The 16,509-nt window shown below is 42.5% G+C and overlaps 1 protein-coding gene across 6 annotated transcripts in view; it reads left to right on the forward strand.

Moving 5' to 3' along the window:
* The window catches only part of LOC128873836 (uncharacterized), a 154,427-nt gene that overhangs the window by 132,786 nt on the left and 5,132 nt on the right, over nt 1-16,509 (forward strand). For 4 of the 6 annotated variants that reach the window (XM_054117734.1, XM_054117732.1, XM_054117733.1 and 1 more), the window contains 9 exons: nt 10,616-11,521; nt 11,957-12,656; nt 13,213-13,301; nt 13,398-13,502; nt 14,117-14,198; nt 14,272-14,382; nt 15,102-15,245; nt 15,584-15,675; nt 15,833-15,943. In XM_054117734.1, the coding sequence (XP_053973709.1) occupies nt 10,616-11,521; nt 11,957-12,656; nt 13,213-13,301; nt 13,398-13,502; nt 14,117-14,198; nt 14,272-14,382; nt 15,102-15,245; nt 15,584-15,675; nt 15,833-15,943 (2,340 nt within the window). Of the gene's footprint in view, nt 1-9,111; nt 9,957-10,615; nt 11,522-11,956; nt 12,657-13,212; nt 13,302-13,397; nt 13,503-14,116; nt 14,199-14,271; nt 14,383-15,101; nt 15,246-15,583; nt 15,676-15,832; nt 15,944-16,509 lie in introns of those variants that run through there. The other 2 variants (XM_054117735.1, XM_054117736.1) reach the window with 2 other exon arrangements.

Here is a 16,509-nt window from a genome sequence, read left to right on the forward strand (position 1 = left end):
TTGCCACCCCTTCGAACTTAACCCCTTTCTGGCCTTCAGAGACGGCCAAAATGCTCCAGATACGAAACACTGATCAAGGAATGGTCTTGTTTGGCGAATCGGTCCGAGTTAGGGATGGTCGAAATTGGAGCACCGCCGCTGTACCGCCATGATCAAGGAAAAGAGCGAAATTCACTAGTTAGAGATGCAATTAGGTTTCCGTGAACGTGAATCGTCTCCTTTGTCAAATCGCCACCCCCTTTCTGAACAAATCTGCGTTAGGGGTACTTGTGAAATTGAGTCACCGCCACCACTGCACCGCCATGGCTAAGAAAAGTAGCGAAATTCACTAGTTAGAGATGCGATTAGGTTTCCGTGAACGTGAATCGTCTCCTTTTTCAAATCACCACCCCCTTTCTGAACAAATCTGCATTAGGAGTACTTGTGAAATTGAATCACCGCAATGACCAAGAAAAAGAGCGAAATTTACTAGTCAGAAACGTGATCAGGATTCCTTAAACGTGAATCCTCTCTTTCGCGAATTACCATCCCTTTCTTTTTGAATAAATCTGTGTTAGGGTTACTTGGAATTGAATCACCATCGCCACTGCACGGCCACGAGGAAGAAAAAGTGCAAAATTGGAAGAGTTTCTAGTTAGAAGTGTGACTAGGATACCTTTGAACGTGACTCGTCGACAGAGCCTGACCCCTTCCCAAATTGCCACCCCTTTGAACTTAGTTTCCTTCTTTTTTAATAAATCTGCGTTAGGGGTACCTGAAACGGAGTCACTTCCATCAAAATGTTTCTCATCTATTGTTTGAACTAAATTATCTCTTCCACGATACTTCTGGAGCTCTTGTGGCCTTCGGTAAGAAAGGGAAGGCGGAAGGAACACGTTCTACGAGTTCGAACGTCTTCATCGACGAACTCCCAGCGAGGAGGGCATTCATCCCGCGCCCATTAGAAGTTCTAACCAGCGACGCAGAGCCCACGTGGGCTCGTGTTTTGAAAAAACGCATCCATCATAATTAATTTTTTACTCCGGAACCAACAACCATGCTAAGTTCTTCCTTCTTTCATTACATGGCCCTCTACATTCTTTCAAGCTAAAGGAGAGTGAGTTCCTTAAATTACCGATCAGATGTACAATTCCCTTTAAACTACAAAAACCAAAACTGTACTTTTCATACATCAACTTTCGATTAATGAAGGAAATAATAGAATCAGTTACTAATCGAACAGGTCTTAATTAAAATGAACTCCTTTGAAAACAACCCCACTACGTACCAAACCCCAAATTCTAAATTCCATTCGTATCTTAATAATTCAATTTACATATAGACACATGTTTAGTAAGAAATAAAATTCTCGAATAGCGTCAATGAACAGCGAAGAATAAAAATTGATGATGTCCGAGAAGATCCTTCTTTTACGAACGGACCAGACATGGAATTCGAGGGAATTTTCTTCGAATCCCTGTATGCCCTTGGATGGAGTTCCGTGGGTGCTTTTGTCGAGGGATCGCGCGATGCAGCGATCCCGAGGCATAAGCCGCGACAGATCCAAACGGAATCGTAGCCTGCCTCGCACTAAACGGAACTGACCCAGCTTCGTGGCTTTGTACCCTTCGCTGATCTCTCTACCGCTCTCTCCTTTCCTCTCGCCTCGCTCTCCTTCTCTCTCCCGCCTCTCCCCCCACCTCGCGAACTCGCGTTCTGCATCCCTGTCCCGTGCAAACCACGCGCCTAGCCTCTCTTTGTCCTCCGCCCCTTGACATTCCCCCACCGCCGACGGGAGACACCCTCGAGAAGTTTCAATTTATACTGAAAGTCGTCATGACCGAATCCACAAATACGTACGCTCGCTCGCGGGGCTCCTAGTCCATTCATATCAGCTGAGTACGCGTAAACACGAACGTATCCCCCCAGTCGTTGTACTAGATGCCGTTACCCCGCGGCTTCGCCAACTATCGCGGTCGAAGTTCGCGCAAATTATGGAATTACGAGGCGTTCAACGACTACCCTGACAACATCCTGGATGTGCTTGTTAATCATCGAGGGACTCTAATTTCTATAATTTATTTAATCGTTTTTTTTTTTTTTTTTAATTAATTGATCTACATCAGGCAGGAGGGGCACTAGAAAATTAATTCTACAAGGAAATAGAGACAACGTGTAATAAACGCATCGAAGATGAAAACAGAAATATTCGACGATATCGAACAAAATGAAACGAAGATCAATTTCATCGATTATATACTCCATGAATATTGTTGAAGTTGACACTGTACTATATACTTAAACTTCTTCAAATCACTCATTTGTTAACAGCGATTTTTTTTTTTTTTTTTTTTATTTTTTATTTTTGGGAACAATTATGGTAACAGAAAATCAATTTTATTCGTAGACTAGTCCACTTCTCCTATCTCTGATTACAAAGATGCAGTTACATGTATGATAAACATGCGTTGGCCACAGTAATTTTAATCTCAATTATACCCAAACAGTTCGACATTGAAATATTCTGGAGTCATGAATTAAAAATCGTCGCGTAAATTTACATGAACGGATTAATGCATAATGTATGTACAGTGGCCATTGATACTTATCAGCCGGGTACTTTGCGAACTATCGCGATCGCGCGCTTCTCGACACTTTGTATCGACGGTCGTCTCTCACCAACACTGCTACAGGCAGTCTGTAACTTTCACGAAAGTTTCCATCTATTGGAGGCTTAGCTTGTTAAACAAGAATAATTATTTTTCCATGAAAGGAACTTTTGTTCGATTACGGCGTGTTTTATAAACAGGAGACTGGCACCCAGAGATGTCTGGTAATGGAGGTCGAGACACCTGCACTGTGTAAAATATAAAACAATCGACGATACTACTATCAAATTTTTACAGTGTTCTTTGGTGAGAAATCATTACTTATTAGTTTGATCAATCTGGGAATATTCACAATCGGCAATCAAAGAAGTGAGTGCAGAATATAATACTCAACTTTATTATTTAACCCTTTGCTCTCGAGAGGTGACTCACAGTCACCATTACGTTTCACGAAGCAAATCTACAATACCCAAAGTTTTTAGATTCAATTTCTTCGGAGCTCGACGTATCAATAAAATGATTGTTGGTGAGGTAAAGATTACCTGTTTCTAAAGTCTCGATAGCTTAGAACTCATAGCAATAAAATGTTAAGAAACATCTCGGAAAAAGGCCTCGAGTGCAAAGGGTTAACATTTCATTTGAACCTCAATTTTATCTCCTAGAAATGGGTCTATAACGTACTTAAATTCTTCTCTTAAATTCTCCTTTCACAGCGTCAATTTGTCTCATTTTGCATTAAGCAAGTGTCCAGTAGCTCGTTCACGGCAGTGTAAATTACCCAGTCGTGTCTGTTCGCCGCTTACGGGTAGGAAAACAGGATCATCGTAGATTACGTGGAATTATTTGATCGCTTTATTATTTTAATCCTTTGCCAACGGACACTTTGCGGCACGGACGTCAGGCAGACCACAACGGTTTTGGAGTACACATTTGTCAGAGTAATATCCCAAAATTAACTTCATGCATCGGTATACATACTTACATTATCTGAAATTAATGACGAAGTTGGTTGAACATGAATCTTCCAATGAACTGCAATAGAATTTTAATTGTTAATCGATAACTGTTAGTTTTTAATTCCACGAGGCAATTATTTGTTAGTAATGGATGAACGAGGGAGAATCAATCACGGATTACTTCTCCAACTCCAATTATGCGGAACGCGCACACGTAGCCGCGCAAATACGAACAAACACAACTCTATCTACGAAACGAGCAACCCTCGACAATTTCTTCGGATCACGAACCGATCGATTTTTAATCGTTAATCGCTATTTCAGGCGATAGTTGACAACTCGTTATTGCCTCGAGCTGCACGTTAGTTGGCACTTGTAATTAACGATTACCGAGTATCAATTTCTAGCATTTGTTGTGCAGGTACAAGCAATAAAATACATACTTTAAACAATGATATCGTTACATTTTTTTAGTTCATAATCAAGGCATTGAAATACAGTAGATTTACAAAAATTACCGGATGTATTTTAAAACATACTTAAACTATTCTCAAAGTTAAAAAAAAATAGGGAGATTGTTCCCTGTGAACAAAAATCACGTTATACATTTAATGTTTGGAGGCCTCATGCGGTTTCCCTTTAATCCTCTCGACCCTAGTGAGACACACACGTCCCAGTAAATATCTGGTTACTATTATCCAAATTACAATTGAGACAGGAACATATTTTTAAAAAAAATGAACATTATTTCCACCGAGACAAATTATTCCTTCTTACCTGTGTTCCTTCGATTTGTAGCCAACCCTAGTTTACTACGCTTAATTTCTAAAACAGAACCTACTAGAATTCAAGTAGAATAGCCGTGTCTAGATGGTTAAATACTAAGAATATAACAAGAAAGATCTATTTCTCGAGCACAAATAAAATAGTCCTCCTCCTCGAGATCCGAATCGATATCAGTGGAGCGCGCGAGCGTCCCCGGGTTAGATCGCGCGTTGGATCCCCGGTCACGCGAGATCACGCAGCGCACACGGGTTGTACGCAGGGTGTGTAACGCTCGGTATATCGCGTGCCGGGCTCGTTGCCTTTCGAGGTATCTTCGAAGACGCGTAATAATACGGTTCGGTGGACGAGGCACGGCGAATGGTCAACAACCGACCGCGCGCCGGGATTCCCCTTTCGTGTTATTCAGTCGACCGCCGCTAATTAAGAGAGCAGAGCGAGCCCCGAGTTTCTCGAATTACAGGGAATCGACGCGTGCGCGCGAATCGACCCTGGTGCTCGCGTGTCCGTCGCGTTCCAAAGGCGTTTCGAAACGCCGCGTTCTCGACGTGAAAAATGAAAAGAAAAAGAATGAAGAAGAAGAAGGGAGGCATTCCTTCGATCCGCGAGAGAGAGTGGCCCTTCGTTGCGGTTGACGCCCTTTCCCTGCTACGTGTACGCAACAGAGCGGAGACAACCAACCGCTGTAAATTACCGTGACGCGTTACGCGTTACACGCTGGGGTTGTTGCGGCCGGCGACGTACTCGCCACGAAACGCACGGCCCAATTTTCCGTGTCGCTTTCCACGTTAGTGGAAGAAGTGGACGTTGACTTGGTTGAAAACTTCTTGGGATCAAGGGAACCTTTGTATATTGAATTTTGTTTGGACGTAGCCACTGTGGCATTTGCAATATTAATGTTTTGCTACAAAACGCCTTCTGCTTCGATGTATCTTGTTCCAAAACGCCTTGTACTACAAAGCCTCTTGTACTTCAAATCCTTGCTCCAAAACGCCTTGTACTCCAAAGTCATGCTCCAAAGTGATTGTTGTTTATAACTTTCCTAGCCTCCTCGTTTCAGAATCGGCAGTCAGTTAGCCAGGCTGTTCCGAACCGTTTATTTTGCCCGCCAATGAAATTTTGCCAAAGTTAATCGCAATTATATGTATTTTTAATTTAAATAAAATTCGTAATTATAAAATATATTGTAACGAAAGCTTTGGAGAGTAACGGAGGAAATGTATGCCGATGCTCCCCCGATATTTACCGCGATACCGACGAGCTGTGCAAATCAATGAAATTGATATTTGTTTAATTTTATTTGACGATAGAAGTATATCCTGGTAATATTTACTTGTAAAATACTGAATTAAAAGTTTCGGCTCGAAAAGCAGTCGGAGAGCTTCCATAAAGGTAAAATATATGGAACTCGTTAAATAATAATTTATTTAAAAATTCCTATCGTAAACTAACAACGGGCAAAACAAATTCCGTGATTTTATATAAAAAGAGAAAATTCCTCTCCGACTGAACTATTGATACCTTCATCGTTAACGACCACATAAATTCAATTAATACATGTAATAATGAATAAAGAAAAAAAAAATAATTCCTTTGTATTTCTGTGCGAGTCCCTAGCCATCCTATTGCATAATGTAAATAAGGTTCCCTCGTGATGTTTCCATACGAGATTATATAGTAGCTCTGTAAATCGAGCTACTTAATGTTTACCTGAAACATGAATTAATTCATGGACATATACAAAATATAGGGGGAAGTTCCTTTATAAAGATAAAATGAAATTTATACAACAAAGGGTTGATCAAATCGTAACACCAGTGGAAAAGTTTATAAATGTTTTATTTAGCCCAACCACTATATATGATTGGCAATAATAGTCGGAGCGTCAGGAGGGTGCGAATGCTTAACAAGTCGCACTTCGTTGCATCGTTGGGTCATCCTTGCGTGAACGTATTAAATCCAAGTGGAGGTATACCTCTCGCTATATGTATACAGATCCCATTGTGGGATAGTATAATTTGTCAAATAGTTATGACATTCAACTAAATTTCTTTGGAGGACGTACTGCTTTATTTCGATTGGAAGTATCTGGAGCAAGAACGTGTAATTTAATCCTAGAACGATACTTTGTTCTCCAATCGATGTGAAGAGACGTAAAATTAATTTAGATCTAAGAATAATTGGTAAGATAATTAAATTTAATAGCTATTTAATCTTATCAAGTTTTCTTAGATCATACAAACCTCGCATCTTCTTGTATCATTGTTGCAGCTCCAAACAGTACTGACAATGTTTTGTTTAATGATTTCCCTCTCTAGAAATAAATAATCAAAATTCGTAGAGCTTTTAGCTCGCGTGATATTGAAAATTCAAGGGAATTAGGAATTTTTGTGCCAACCGAGTTCTTTCATGCCCTATACTTGGACCAAGTAGAACCTTCTCCCTCGTTCTCTTCTTTCTATGTAATTCCAAGCGTATTCTCGTTTCGCCTCTCCTCTTTCATCCTTTGCTAACCCTTCAATATCCCTCTTTAATCGCTCGAGAACACATATATAGCCGTCTACGCCAAAGGGGTTGATAAACTTTTTTTCCAGGAGGGTCGGTTAATAAACATTTTTTTGGTTTCAAAGGTTTAAAACTATAATCGAATACGAAACCTACATTTCGGTTGGAGCAAAAATATATTCGATGTTTTCATCAAATATAATTCGACTTCTAGGATCATCCGAGACTCTTCTGAAATTTAAGCTTATTGAGTTAAAGGAACTTGCCTGTTCGCAGTAAACGATTCTGTTGAGAATTCTCAAATTAGACTGATCGAACAGCTCGATATTCATAATTAAAAACATTCCATCTTGAATGTCCGAGACGAGGTTGAACAGCGCAGGGATCGATAACCTTCCCTGGCGAAAGGAGCAGGTATTTCATATTTAAAAGGAAATAACTATATCGATATCGATGGTAAAAAGCGTTTGAAATACAAATTTCCGTACAGAAGGGAGCTGTTCTATTCGATAAAGTGAAAACCTCTCACGAAAGAACACTTGGGACTTGGACAAAAATTGTGTATCAGAGAAAACAGAATTTTGTTCTAATACACAGACCTCTAGAAAGAAATTCCGTTCAGATTAAGTCAGATTTCACAGTTTGAAACTATCTTCAATTTTTAAAATTTTCAAAGCATCCCAATAAAAGACGGGAATGTATATTCCGATACCTTTCGTTATTTTAGAGTCCTGTAATCACAGATAAGATACGCAAATGATCCTTCCCTGAAACTCTCAGAGATAAACATAACATAATTCTGAACTTTACAAAAATCAGCACCGAACACACGCAACGTTCTCGGATCGAAGGTCGCAATAATTTAGGTAAAAAGGTTGCCGACCACTGGAACACCGGAACGGTCCTCGAATTAGGACTGAAGTCCACTCGCGGCCGAAAGGGTCCTTCGTCCGGTCGGGAGCCATAAAACCTTACCGGGAGTCGAAAAACCAAGAGACTCCTTTTTCCCTGGCAAAGTCGGCTTAAAGTGGCGAGGCTCGTCAAAGGATTCAGAGCCAAGCCGCGGCGAAAAGAGCAGGCCGCCTAGAAGTGGACACAGTGAAGGAGGACAAAATAAGCGAATCAGCAGGTCGTCGTCGCGATTCTGGCTACGTCACCGCTCTGCTACCCCTACACAGTCAGTGGAGGGCTGTTACACGGTGTACGGTACACCCTCGCGTAAAAGGGGTTATCCAGGAATGAAACAGTAGGCTGAAGGAGGTGGGGTTGCAAAGCTTTGCAAAATTATGAATACGTAGTGGGAAGGATAAAGAAATTTGAAGGGGATCAAACAAATAGAATTATGAGAATAACAGGTCAAAGTTCCCAAACTCCTAACTCAAGGATCCTTAAAGTTCCTAACTCAAGAATAAGAAGTCAAAGAAGGTGGCGAATGGTAGGACTCGGTGATGGTAGGGTGGGTTCAAATCTTGCTTTATAATGATACCACTTTCGTGACATAAGTGTTGCCTTTCTAATACATGAATTACAACTATAAACAAACATGTTAAAAGAGTTTGGCAAACGCTAACAACAATCACCCCTATAACGACACCACTCTCGTGACATAAATAAGTGTGACTTCCGAATACATGAATTACTATTATAAATAAACATGTTTCCATCCACAACTCGGTCAATTACTAACAAAAGAGTTTGACAAAACGCTGCCGCCTCAAACGCGTTCAAATATCTTAATATCCTAACAATCACCTCTTTTTTCGAAATAACAAATAGAATTATGAGAATAAGAAGTCATAGCTCCCGAACTCCTAACTCAAGAATCCTGAAAGCTAATAACTCGAGAATAAGAAGTCAAAGAAGGTGACGAATGGTAGGACTCGGTGATCGTAGAGTGTGTTCAAATCGTGCTTCTATAACGATACCACTCTCGCGACATAAATAAGTGTTGCCCTACTAATACATGAATTATTACTATAAGGCCGAACGCACACGGGCTCAACCGATTTTAAATTAGTGTCGCAAACCGTTTGCGCTCTTTGTTTTACCTACTCCACTATCTTTGTGGTACCTAGATCCACAGTCGCAACTACTTTCAGAGTGGTTTAAAACTGATCCGTTGCGCCCGTGTGCAATCGGCCTAAATAAACATATTTCCATCCACAACTCGGTGAATTTCTATCAAAAGAGTTTGACAAAACGCTGCCGCCTCAAACGCGTCCAAATACCTTAAGACCCCACCAAGCACCCTTTTCTCGAAATAAATTCTTGAAAATCACCCACGAAGCGGCTGCACCCGTAGCAGAAGACCCGCTGGAGATTCTCGAGCGAGAAGGAGCGAGGGTCGTCAAAGGACGGAGATCCCAGGCTCAGCGCGGTAGGAGACCAGCCAGAAGTGGACACGGCCCGGAGGAGGATAAAATAAGCGAATCAGCAGGTCGTTGTCGTAATTCTGGCTACGTCACACCGGTGCTACCCCTCTACACTCGACGGAGGGTTGTATACCCTCGTGTAGAGGGGCACGGCGCGGCGCGAAACGTAGGCGGGGGTTGGGGAGAAACGCGGCGGGTTCGAGGGGCGGTGGGACAGGCGGTGGTGAGAGGAACGCGCGGAACGCTTTATGAATGAATGTTTCCACGCCAAGTGTGGCGAGAGAGCGAGAGAGGTACCCGTGTGTCCCGCGTGTAAACACAATAATACCGACGTTTCCATTCATCAGGTCGACCCCGGGGCAAAGCACGCCGCGACCTCGAGAAATGCCTTTCGAGGCGCCACGTGGGGATCTCGCACAGCCCCACCCTTATACCTCGAATCTATCCCCTCCTTTTTCATCCCCCCGACCCTTCGCGGCACTGTTTAAAAAGCAATTTCAGTCTCTCCTTCTCGGCTCGCCGCGCAACAACCGCCCTCGTCGCATCCTATCGAGCTTCTTGAACGGGCGCGAATCGAGGCCGACACCCCCGACCTTGCCTTTCGACGCTCGCGGACAATTAAGGATTCCCTTTCGTCCAACGGTCGATCCCGCGGCTTCCTCCTCCAGTAATCAACGAAACTGGGGGATGTTTTCGCGTGCGAGGATTGTCGTAATAACTGAGACCAGGAGGCAAACTGCAAGGTGCGTTGGGTGAGTCTCGCAGGGTCGAAGTTTGATACGAAGTTCGATATGACTTTGGTATGATTGGCAGGTTATTCGTAGTACGTAATATTAGGAGGTTGCATTAAAAGCCGCTGTTTTTTCATGTTCTTTTTTTTTTTCTTTTTTTTTTAGCATTTATTTCAATAGTAATGTATACAAAAGTATCGATCGAAATATTTGCTCTCAAAAGCTACTACTTTTTCCCAAGTGGTTTTAACAACTCATAATATACGACGGCACTCATTGTCTACAGTATTCTCAGTAAAATCCACGTATACATAAACAGCGATTTTCAATGCAACCTCCTAATAAGTTGGTCACGAATTAACCGTTTGCACTCGAGTGCTGACCCTCGGTCAGCACTAGGTTTATCACAGTATATCGGCGAACACTGTTTCGCATTGTCGCTGATAATTTAAATGATCTTTATCCTTCGAGTACATTTACTTCGAATACATTTCTTTATCCGATTTATGTATCTTTATTCGATTTTCTATTTAAATAATTTTTTTATCTAAATAATGCCCATCTCTACCGAACAGTAATGCTTGTTTAGGTTTATATTCATTGGAACATTCTATTCACCTGTGGTAATACCTGAACAATCCCCTAACCTTGCAGACTATTCTATAGCAGCTACGTTACAGGTTTCAGGGAGGACGAGTCGAGGCAAAGGGGACTCGTTGAAGTCGTGGGCGGAGCGCAGCGTTTGGTCCTTAGTATGCGCCATGGAATTAGGTTTGATCTCGGAGCCCCGTCAGACAAGTGTCTCGTTCGCAGCGCTCTCGAATGACGGGTCGCCCGTGAGAACGAGTGCGTCGGTTTCCAAGGAATTTCCCTCGATAAATTCCCCGATTCCCGGGAATCGTAACGATCGCAATGGAATGGAATTCGTCGCAAGGATGCCCTCGTCGCGAGCTGCCAGAAAGTCTTCGTTGAAGCTGACCAGCCGCGACAAAAGGATGAGATCGTTGACGACGGAGAGGAACGCGACGGTGGATCATTTTTGGAAATCGTGCAAGAGGAGAGTGGGAAGACCGAAGAAACGGGTAGAACCTAATCGCGAGGACTCGGAGTTCAAGATGAAGGCGAATCTTTGTTACGGTCGAATAGAGAACGTCCAGGTTTTCCCAGGGATCGCTCGTCAGGTTTCCTCGACCTCCAGGTCGCTGCACGCGAAGAAAAGCGCGGTGATGCAATCGAGTATCTTCCAAATGCCCACCACCGCGGCTAGAAACAGTTATCCCGATCGCAAGTTGAGTCGCGGAGGCGACAGGCTGGTGGGTAAACGTCGAACGAAGAGAAGGACCAAACGCGGAAGACCCGCGAGGATCGTTGAAAACGTCGATCCCTCGAAGATCGTGCCGTCTTACAGCAGAAGTGCTGCTGCAGCGTGTCGGGGGAAAGAGAAAGTCCTCAACGGGGACACCACCATCGACGTCCAGTGGGAATATCGTGAACAGGATCTGCGTCCTTCGACGAACGCGCGCGAGGACAGGGAATCCATGATGAACGATCTCCGAGGTCGACATTTTCAGACGACCTATTACGAGGTATGGTCATAACCATTTTCTTTTCTGTTGTTGCCAATTTGTATTATTTACACTTGCTCGATGTCGCCGAAGGATACACACCGTTCGTTTATGTATTGCATTTACACGTGCTGGAGAAAAGAATACAAATTGCGTGTACTTAAAGTCAGGCGTTAGGAACAATACAGTGTATTGAATACACGATATCGAAAAGGATAAATTTCAGAGTTTCGTTAAGAATACTTTTCATTATAATACTCTATATACTACATTTTCAACCTCCAGTCAGATATTCGTCTTCAAAATCATCAAAGATTAAATGTACCAATTAACGAACAATAACGAACTAATCAAAGCTTACTTAAATACTCTCTACAAAAATATAATATTCCTATATTCCTAAAAAATATTCGAGGACATCAAAGTCCTTCCACAACTCGCCCCTTTTATTTTCAGTCGGCATCCTCTAACCACACCCCAATAATCGAGGAATCACCATCGACTTCGGACACGGAGGACGCGTACCCAGCGCATGAATCCGAAAATTCACAAGGATCCTTCGTCCATTCGGGCCAAACGACGATGTTCGACGACGTCCACACGCTCCCATTGGCCGAGAGGATCTCGACTGGGAGCAAATCCTCCACCGACGATGTCGATTATTCCGCGAAAAGCGACGACGAGGATCGACCCGAATATCCTGAAACGAACCCTGGATCCAGCGATTCCTATACTGTTTTGAACCATTCAAACGTCGGATCCGAGGACGAGGAAAAGACGTCTCCGATTAAAAGACGTCGACGACGAACGAAATGCAATCGACGGAAGTGTTCTTTGGTTCGCCGTGACAAGGTGGCCAGCGAGAGGAGGGTTCTGGGTGGGAAAAGTAACGATGCTCGATGCAAATCAGCGGAAAGTGTAAGGAACTGCTACGGAAAGCAGACCTCGGTGAAGAGGAACAAGGTAACCGCGAATGGGAACGTTAACGCCTCGTCTATCAGGAAGTTTGGGAAAAATCACACGCAAAGAGCAAAAATATTCAAAAACGACGAGGAATATCACGATCTGAAGAGGGTGACTCGGGGATCGACGAAAATCAGCAAGGAGAACTTCGTTGGGAAGCTGGTGTGGGGATCTTGTTCAGGATGGTGGCCAGGTAAGTTGTTTGTTTTCGTTGTATCTTGATTTAAGATCTGATTCTATAAGAATTACTCCGTTGATTTTTTTCCGTAAATTCCATGTCCCTGTAAAAGTAAGTCCAGATCTAACGATCCACTCTGGGTCGAGCAATTATCCCTTTGACGAATTATAATCGAAACTCGCAGGAATATAAGTTCAAAAAAAAAAAAAAAGTGAAAATTTGATTTACAGCCAACCCTAGTTCGATACAATTAATCTCTCAAAGAGAAATATAATTCAAATAGAAAACATTCAGGTCGAAAGGGTTATATCGAAACTACGTTACCGTTTATAGAAACCAATAAATTAATTAACACCAGAGATAATTCCTTCTTACCCACGAAAAAGCTATTAATTATTGCCGTTTCACGCAAAGCGTGCATCGAGAGGATAATTCTGTTTTCTATAAACAAGTAGCGTAATTTTGAAACATTCGAGAAAGCCTCGCGTTAGCTGAAGCTTAGATAATTGTTCAAACGCCGATTCGCCCGGCGTCCATGGCCTGAATAAACAATTTCTATATAATATTGCAGCATTAATCATCGATGCGGACCATGTGGGAATGTTGTCTGAGGCGGGAAAATTGTGGGTTTACTGGATCGGAGAAGCTCGTATATCATTAGTGAATATGAATTCTTTATTTATATTTTATTTTCATTAAAACCCGCCACGAGGATCGCGTTCCCCGCGTAATTGCCGGTTATTACCGTCATTTCAGCTGAACGAAAAAACACAGATCGAATCGTTCACATGCAACCTGCACTACAGACTGATGCAGAACTCGAACGTGGCGCGGAGTCGAGCCATTGACGCAACTATGCAGGTTTCTCATTTATTTCATTCGTCTCGTTACGCTAGTTCCAATCATAGAGATATTAAAAATAGATCAGGGGAGACATAGACCTGCTCGTCAGTCGAAATGTCGTTAGAAACAGAGAAAAACTGCGGTGGTCTATCTATAACTGTGCCTTTATTAGTGGGAATATAAAATACACATATTAAAAGCATATGCGATAACCATTTACCGTGAACACCTTAATCTGCCAGGCTAATAATCGCGAAATGTTCCTGCGATGCTGAAATTTTATTTCTATACAATCAGAAATGACATAATCGTGTCGGTACTTATTTTTGTGACCTCTCCAGAATTTACCAATCCCATCCAGATTAATTTTCTATAACACATCGCCATCGGAATTAATTTATTTAATTCTTCGCAGAAAATTCTTGTCACCTATACGCGTTTAACATGAAAACGATGTAAAAATGCTTTGGCGGAAAATGAACGGGCAGGGTACCACAGTTTTCTTTCTCTTTTTAGCCGTAGTACGGCTCCCCTGCTCGATTTAGAATATCTCTATGGTTTCGGTTCGATTCATAGCAGGTGGTAGCAATGTTTCGAAACGGGAACCTTAGTCAGCGTCGAATTTGCTTCAGATTCTACGAGCACGGCTGGGCTGCACCCTGACGAAGCCGTACTCGTCCTGGATTGAAAATAATTTCTCGGATGGGCTGGAGTGTAAGTTCAGAGATAAAAGTTTTTACGTGTATGCGATGGGTGTAACGCGTGGTTTCTTTTTCGGAACGTGCAGCGCTCGATGAATTCAAGTTCTACCCGTACCCGAATAGAATACAACAGAGACTGAACTGTCTGAAGGAGAGGAATTCGAAAGTCACCGAGAAATACTTGCTGGATCAGAAACGTATGTATAGTTTCCTTGGTGCTTGACCAGGTAAATGTCATTGTTTCGCGAAGGAGAGATTGTTAGAAATAGGACGCTGCGAATGCGATGAAATAAATTAGATTACTCTCGTGTTTCTTCGTAAATGTCAGCACGATCTATCAAATCTATATAAAGCTCGTCAATTTATACTATTTACGCGATCTATCTGATCGACCTATATCAGACATAATGTCACCGAAATGAGAGACAATTCCAATCAAGCAGCTTAATAAATTATCGCGCCGTACAGGAATAAAATTGGATAAACTTTAAGTAATCAGAGTCCGTATACAATTAAATACTATGTAACAGTAATTTAAATGTATCTTCCTCCCCTCAGGGTTCTATTATCCCTTCCAATCGTTCCCTCCTCGTTCAACGCACCCAAGAAAGCTCCCAGATCCCACGCAATGTCCACCAGGTTGAGACTCCATCCCTGTCCGTCACCGACCCACCAGACCCATCAGTGTCACGCTTGATCTCACAGATAGAAGTAAGAGAATCTAAAATGGATTTACGAGTCCTGCCAACAAAGGGTCCCGTTTTATCTGCGAATAACCGAATTCCATTCAACTTCGACGACTCACATGACGTCGGATCTAAAATCACTGACACGAAACAAATTCCTCTGTCCAAGGATTAACGTCGAATCCCGATTGTTCCCCCCCGTGCGTGAATCATCTGGTTTGTGTCGACAGGTGAGGCGCAGGTGAAAAAGGTAATCGAGAGACCGAAAGAGTCGCCGCAGCCGAGCGACGCCGATGCGTCGCGTTTGCCTTTGAAGGAGCAACACCCAGGAGTCATAACGTGGGCTAAAATCGCCGGGCACAATTGGTGGCCAGGTAACGCGCGTGCACTTTCACAATACACCCCCCTTTCGACGGTCTCCCCTCCGGAAAATCAAACATTTTCCTTTCGAACAATAACGACGCCTTGTTTCAGCATTCTTTTGTTCCCAACGAATGTTTAAGCTTGGCACACGCGCGAAACTGCCATTCCGCGATGAACACTTCGCGGACCCCGTTAATCAATAGCGAATTGGAAACCGTTGTATCGTATTTCGAAAATTCTTTCACTGTTAATTAATCCCTCGACGTATGGGAACGTACAAAAAAAAAAAAAAAAAAAAAGAGAAAGAAAGAGAAACGAAGTATTCAGTGTCTCTACGCATTCGTTGCAGCAATGATTATCGATTACCGGGATTGTTGCATGCGCGAGCCGGGCTTCGGTTGCCAATGGATCATGTGGTACGGCGACTACAAGCTTTCGGAGGTAAAAATTAATTGGACATTATTAAGCTCGTTACACGCTGGGAAATTGAACGTTGCGAGAGATCGCAACGAAATTTAAACCGGTTTTGACGTTTATTAAAATCGCCCGGGCGATATGTTGTCACGCTTTACACGCAATTCTTCGTTGCGGCGGACAGGTACATCATCAGTCGTTTATGAGGTTCGACCGTGGCATCGAGAAACTTCGCGACTACATAAACAACACCAAGAAGCACGCCTATCTCGTCGGGGTCCTCCAGGCTGCCAAGGTATTCCATTAAATCAATCGAGATACTCCGAAGTGGGAGAGGTCGCGTGTAAATATTTGGGCATAGTGTTTTAACTTTTTCTGATATTTTTCTTCCTGCTTCTGTTGCCTTCTTTGTTCTTACTGATATTAATCCTTTGCACTCGAGGCTTTGTTTTCTGGTATCTATCAGCAACTCGAGATGCTGTCTTAGCATTCTCTATTGTCACGAATGCTAAGCTCAGATTAACTTTGAAGGTCATCTTTCCCTCAACGACAATCATTTTATTGACATTTCGAGTTCCATAGAAATTAAACCTAAAGAAAACCTAGTGGTGACTGAGAGTCACCTCTCGAGTGCAAAGGGTTAATACAGTTTCACAGGATCTACTACAACGTATAGAGTTTAACCTTTTATGCCTATTAATATGTATAATTAATAAAAAAGAGCACAGTCTTGAACCTTCCAATGCAGATCTGTGCCTCAAGGACGAACTACCCCTCCAACCCAAATTTAAACAAATAATAACCCAATAACAACAACAACAACAACAACATACCTAATGTCATATTATTAATCTCTGCTCA

The sequence above is a fragment of the Hylaeus volcanicus genome, chromosome 3 (assembly GCF_026283585.1).
Source record: "Hylaeus volcanicus isolate JK05 chromosome 3, UHH_iyHylVolc1.0_haploid, whole genome shotgun sequence".
NCBI lineage: Eukaryota > Metazoa > Arthropoda > Insecta > Hymenoptera > Colletidae > Hylaeus > Hylaeus volcanicus.